General features: G+C 47.1%; 1 protein-coding gene across 2 annotated transcripts; it reads left to right on the top strand.

Moving 5' to 3' along the window:
- The first annotated feature begins 2562 nt into the window (after positions 1–2562).
- On the top strand, positions 2563–4928 carry LOC119340638. Of its 2 annotated transcripts, none has more exons than XR_005164638.1 (4): positions 2563–3503; positions 3590–3787; positions 3861–4280; positions 4697–4928. XR_005164638.1 is itself a non-coding variant. In XM_037612556.1 (4 exons), exons 1-4 carry the CDS (start codon positions 2598–2600, stop codon positions 4726–4728), a joined length of 1416 nt encoding a protein of 471 aa, XP_037468453.1. In that variant the 5' UTR covers positions 2563–2597; the 3' UTR covers positions 4729–4928. The 2 variants fall into 2 exon arrangements, 1 of the variants encoding a protein (XP_037468453.1); XM_037612556.1 differs by having other exon boundaries at positions 3861–4140.
- Positions 4929–5657: the final 729 nt, after the last annotated feature.

The following is a 5657-nucleotide window of genomic DNA, read 5'->3' as shown; positions in this document are numbered from 1 at the left end:
GCCTCCAGCCGTCAACGGCTGACCACCGCGGCCTACGCCGCCCGGGGCGCCGGCCTGGATGCCGGTTTTGGCCGGCGGATGACCTCCGCCCGCCATGCTGAGGAGAGGAGGGATCCGACGAGCACGCCTCGCACCTCGGTCGTAGAAACACGGCCTCGCCGACGGTCGAAGAACCCTAGCTTTCGTCGATCGATAACCCTCAGACGGCACGTCAAACATGCATGTACGCTCGATATCGCCCGTCGTATGAAGGAAAGGGACATGAGTTCAATTTCTTGAGACTGATATGCAAACGTGTAGTAGGTGACAACTGTTTTGAATTCCTTTTATGTAGTATTCCTTACCTTAGTTTCCCTTTTGTTTTTTGCAATCATCTTCTCCGCTGATCACACCCTTAATTTTGGTTAAATGATCGGTGGTGATTCAGTGTTCTACTAGACAAAAGGAATTGGTTATCTTTACCAAAACTTGTTAAGAAAAGTAGCATATATATATACTTTACTTTCTTAGGCATAGTTGAATAAAAATTTGTGGTGGTGACCCGAAAACGTAAAATAACTCTGCCTACGTAAAAACTCACGCACCGTTACAGAGATGAAACCCAAAAGAAAATCCTAACCCTCTCAGCGACACGCCATATCGGAACCAGGGTGTATTGTCAAATGAGCAAGGGCCGGGCTGTCACCCCTGGTGGCACGCGGTATATTGATCTGAATACGATGACAAGTGAGTAAGGATCGGGTTTTCGCATCCTTGGTGACGTGCTACATCGGCGCCCAGGTGTAGTGGAAAATAAGTAGGTGTCTTTGCATTTGACTCGACGAGTGCGAAGGGTAAGGAAGCGAGCCTAGGAGGATCCGCTTAGGTAGTTGATAAAGCGGTGAGGAGAGGTGTTGATATCTTTGCATTCAAGAAACCATATGGAGGGGACAGAAGGCGAAGGAGGTGGAGGATACTGGTTTCAAACTGTGGTACACGGGAACGATTGAAACATAAATGAATTAGGCATCTTGATCAACAAGAACCTCAAGTATGGAGTGGTAGACGTCAAGAGGCGTGGGGACCTGATTATCCTGGTCGAGTAGTTGGAGACTTAGTTTTCAATGTTATCGGCGTGAATGCCCTGAAAGTAGGCCATAATGAGAACACCAAGAAGGAGTTCTGGGAAGGCCTAAAAGACATGGTTAGGAGTATACCTTTTGACGGGAAGCTCTTCATAGAAGGAGACCTTAATAACCATGTGGGTACATATAACACAAGTTTTGAATGGGTCTACGGGGCTTTGGCTACTGCATCAAGAATTAAGGAGGAGATGTCTTAAGATCTACTCTAGCCCACGCCATGATTGTAGCTAACACCCTCTTTAAAAAGAGAGAATCACATCTAGTGACTTTTAGTAGTGGTCAACACTCTAGCCAGATTGATTTCATCCTCTCAAGAAGGTAAGACAGACATACTCACCTAGATTGTAAGTTGATACTTTGAGAGAGTGTTGTCTCTCAGCATAAGCTTGTGGTGGCTGACTTCTGGTTTTGAATTCGTGTCTAAAGATAGGCATGCCAAAATCGCTAAAACGATGTGGTGACAGCTTAAGGGGGAGGTAGGTCAGGCGTTCAAGGGGAGGGTCATTAAGGAGGACCCTTGGGAGGAAGGAGGTCATGCAGGCAGTATATGGATAAAAATGACGAATTGCATTCATAAGGTGGCCTCAGAGGAGTTTGAAGTATCCAAGGGAAGTAGAAGCGAAGCTAAAGATACCTCGTGATGGAATGATAATGTCCAGAAGAATATTAAGAAGAAGAAAGATTGTTTCAGACGCCTTTACCTAAATAGGAGTGCAGATAATATAGAGAACTACAAGGTGGCAAATAAGGTCGCAAAACGAGGTGTAAGTGAAGTAAGGGGTCAGGTGTATGAGGACATCTGCGTGCGCTTAGACACGAAAAAAGGCTAAAGGGACATATATAAGATGGCCAAGATCCACGAGAGGAAGATGAGGGATGTCGATCAATGCATCAATGATGAAGCATACCAACTCCTGGTGAAGAACGAGAAGATTAAGCATAGATGACGGAAGTAGTTCGATAAGCCATTTAGTGGGGAGGATGAGAAATCTACCATTGAATCTTGGATGATATTAATAGGTATTTTGTGCGGTTTAGTTTGGACGCATATCTGTTGAACAAACATGCATCCCTTTTATGTGATGCATATTATTAGATGGCGACTTGGTTAAATGATAAGCTAATGACCGGAAAAATTAAGGTGGAAAAATAAGTTTAGGCTTCAAGCCTCTGCACGGCAGTTTCAATTGGTCAATTTATCACGTTTCTCTCTCACGTTCTTTAAATTGATTTATTTGAAGAATGAAAACTCGGCGATCGAAAGAAAAGAGTTACAACAAATAGCCGCAGAAAAAAAAATAACAAAAAATTAACGTTGAGAGGAGGTGTTTGCCTCGCCTACCTACCGCTAAATGAAATAAAACCCGGCGTAGCGAAGCTTTAAAAGAAAAAGGAAATAAAAGAGTTACAGTAATATAGTCGCAAAAAAAAAAAAAGTGCCTCGCCTATCCATCCACTGAGATCTGGGCGTCAATGGAGTTTCGCCGGCGTTCCGCCCGGCTGCGCGCCGGAGCGGACCGCATCAGCGCCCTCCCCGACGACCTGCTCCTCCTCGTCCTCGCCCGCCTCCGCTGCGCCCGCGCCGCCGCGCGCACGGGGCTAATCTCGCGCCGCTGGCGCGGCCTCGCGGCCCGCCTCCGCGAGATCGTCTTCCGCGGGGTCGCCCTCCACAGGCTCGAAGCCGCGCTCGGCCGCCTGTCTCCCGCGGTCTCGCTCCTCGAGATCCGCGTCCCCAAGGAGCGCCGCGCCGACACCGCCCGCGGCAAGTTGCTGCTCCGCGTCGGCACCGCCCGCGCCAACTCGCTGCTCCGCGCCGCCGCGCGGCTCGAGCCGGAGGAGCTCGTCTTCGACCTCCCCTCCGATCTGGTCGACGGCTCCCTCGTCGTCGACCTGCCCTGCCTGCGCCGCGCCACCTCCATCGCGCTGCGAATCTTCCTCCTCATCCTCCGCGTGCCCGACGGCGCCGAATTCCCGGCGCTAGAGTCACTGTCCCTGTCGTGCGGCATCGCCCACGCCCACCTCGACGCCCTGCTCCGCCACTGCCCACGCCTGCGCGCGCTCCGGCTCGGCGGCTTCTTGTTCGACCAAGGCGACCTGAGGGTCAACTCGGCGTCGCTGCAGGAGCTGGCCGTGGACCGCGAGAGCGGGCTGACACACCGCGTCGACATCGTCGCCCCGGCTCTCAAGCAATTGTCCATGTCCTTGATAGCCACAGAGGTCACCATCTCCGTCTTGGCTCCAATGGTGGAGAAGGTCTCGTGGCACTGCTGCTACAGGGCAGGGTCTGTTACCTTTGGTCTCTGGGAGCTTGAGCAGGTGACGCTGGAGACATCAGAGAGGCAAGGACAGCTCGCTTCGCTGCAGATTCATGCCTCCATAGTATGTCTCCTCTCCTGCTCTCAATTTACTGCCATGGAGTAACCAAAAATTATTATCTATATAAGTAACCTTCAATTACTTTTCAGTTCCGGTCAAATTTCCCCGGTGGGGCGATCAGCTTCACGCAAGAGATAGCGAAGCATATGGTTGCTGCCTTCTCCGCTCTGGAGCTTCATCTCAAAACAGCCGGGCATATTTTTGGAGCAATTGTGTTTCTTCTCCTTGGAATGAATCGAATTCATCCAGCTGTGCGCAGGCTTAAGCTCGTCCTATGGAGAACAAAGGTAATTCTCAGCTCCGATTACGTATCTTAGTAATGTACATTGTGTAGTTATTCACATTTAGTTTTGGTTTTAGGTGAGAGAAGGATGCCTACCAAATTGTCCATGTCAGCCCACTGACTGGAGATCCCAAACTGTCTCCTTCACTCATCTTGAAGAAGTGGAAATCACTGGCTTTAAAGGGGTGGGTCATGAGTTTGATTTCTTGAAATTGATGCTTGGGTGTTCACCAGTACTTAAAAAAATGACTTTGAAGCTGTCACGTGATGTGTGGTCAAGGAAAGATGGATGCACGATAATAAACGACATCTTCAAGGAGTATCCTTCCATGCAATGCTATGTTTATCTTTCCTATGGTAAGTGTATGTTCAGCGTGCTCTGTTAATCCTTGTAGGTTTTGTTCAAGCCTAAAGCCAAGTTAAGTTGTGCTTGTGCTTTTCAAATTCTGAACTTAGACATGCCAATTACAAAGTCTGGCTGCACGTGTGTATCCCAGGTATTAGCTCAATGTGATATCTTCCTGCTTAATCTATGTGCATACATCCTCACATCTATATTAGTACGGAACTGGCAGTAATTTGTTTGATCCCTTAAGCACAGGCTCCCTTACCATGCTTGCTCTTTTTGTTTTTATGCAATCTTCTGTTGCTCATGACCTTCTGTTTTGCTGTGGATATGCATTCAGTAGCCAAAATGGGTTTCTAAATTAGTTGAAGTGAACTAGTTGTCTCATCTGAATTTTACGGGCCTTCGGGTTTGGTATAAACTACAATTTCCAGTTAAATTATGTTTTAAGAATTATTAGTTTGCTATTTTCCATTTGCTGGGTTGGCAACAATCTTTGCTGACGTAACCACTATACACTATATTGAATTGTTGACCAGAGCTTGTTTCAATTTGCCTCTTCCTCAGGGTTCAAGCATGGCTACCAAAATTATCATTGACATGATTCTCATCCTTTCATCTGCAAATTCTTTGGTTCGCATTGGCAAGATCATCCTTTCCCATATTGGGAAACTCGATACATTTTGCGTAGTTTCAGGAGTAATTTTGCTTGGTTGCTTTAACCGATGAACGTAAGTGAATTGTTGAGTGGTTGCCATGCCAATCAATCATGGATGTGATATATTGTGTTCGGCCAACCTATCTCTCTAGTCATGTGCTCCTACTGATTCTGCTAAGCACACGGTTCAAAATGTCGATACCACGTGTTTCTTCAACAAAACTGGATAAATCTGCAGAGAATGTTCAGTTTACTTCCATCACTTCGACAGTTGAATATAACTAAGAGTACAAACAAGGCAAACAAGGCAAACAAGGCAAATTACTGAAATCCCGTTGGCCGGACGTGGAAATCCCCAAGCTTAAAGGTGCAGCGCAAACAAGGCAAATTACTGAAACCAAATGGTGTTATAAGGAGTTGGTCATCGTGGGAAATGATGATCTTGTCAATGTACCACATGAATCCTCAATCTGAGGGAAGAAAATTATGTTCACAAATAATCTGTAGAGGGTGAGGGCGAACCCTCTTGTGCGATCTGTGTCACGGTGAGCAACAGTGAGCTGACTTCGGTTGAGTCTAGGGACATTTCATCCAGAATCCGCAAAACTGTAGGTTTTTGGTAAGGGCCAAAATTTTAAATAGCGGGCCATTTAACATAGCCACAAAATGTGCTAAACTGTACATGATGTCATTTAGAGTGATGCCCTCAAAACGCTATAGAGCTATTGTTCACTATTTCAAACTTTGGTGATGTACCAAAATAGTCTCAGCGAGGCACGAAAAAGTGACGGTGAATCGCGGGGCAAATCTCCTTTGGCAGACAGACTAAACATCAGCGTAGGAGGGGTAATCCACATCCATCCATCTGCC

Source organism: Triticum dicoccoides, chromosome 7B (genome assembly GCF_002162155.2).
Source record: "Triticum dicoccoides isolate Atlit2015 ecotype Zavitan chromosome 7B, WEW_v2.0, whole genome shotgun sequence".
In the NCBI taxonomy this organism is placed as follows: Eukaryota; Viridiplantae; Streptophyta; class Magnoliopsida; order Poales; family Poaceae; genus Triticum; species Triticum dicoccoides.
The sequence above is the reverse complement of the archived record's forward strand: the minus strand, read 5'-3'. Positions and strand labels throughout refer to the sequence as shown.

Coding starts and splice junctions, on each gene's coding strand:
- LOC119340638 (XM_037612556.1), top strand. CDS start 2,598: ATGGAGTTTCGCCGGCGTTCCGCCCGGCTGCGCGCCGGAGCGGACCGC. Junction 3,788..3,860: donor TCGTCCTATGGAGAACAAAG/GTAATTCTCAGC, acceptor TTTTGGTTTTAG/GTGAGAGAAGGATGCCTACC. Junction 4,141..4,696: donor CTATGTTTATCTTTCCTATG/GTAAGTGTATGT, acceptor CCTCTTCCTCAG/GGTTCAAGCATGGCTACCAA.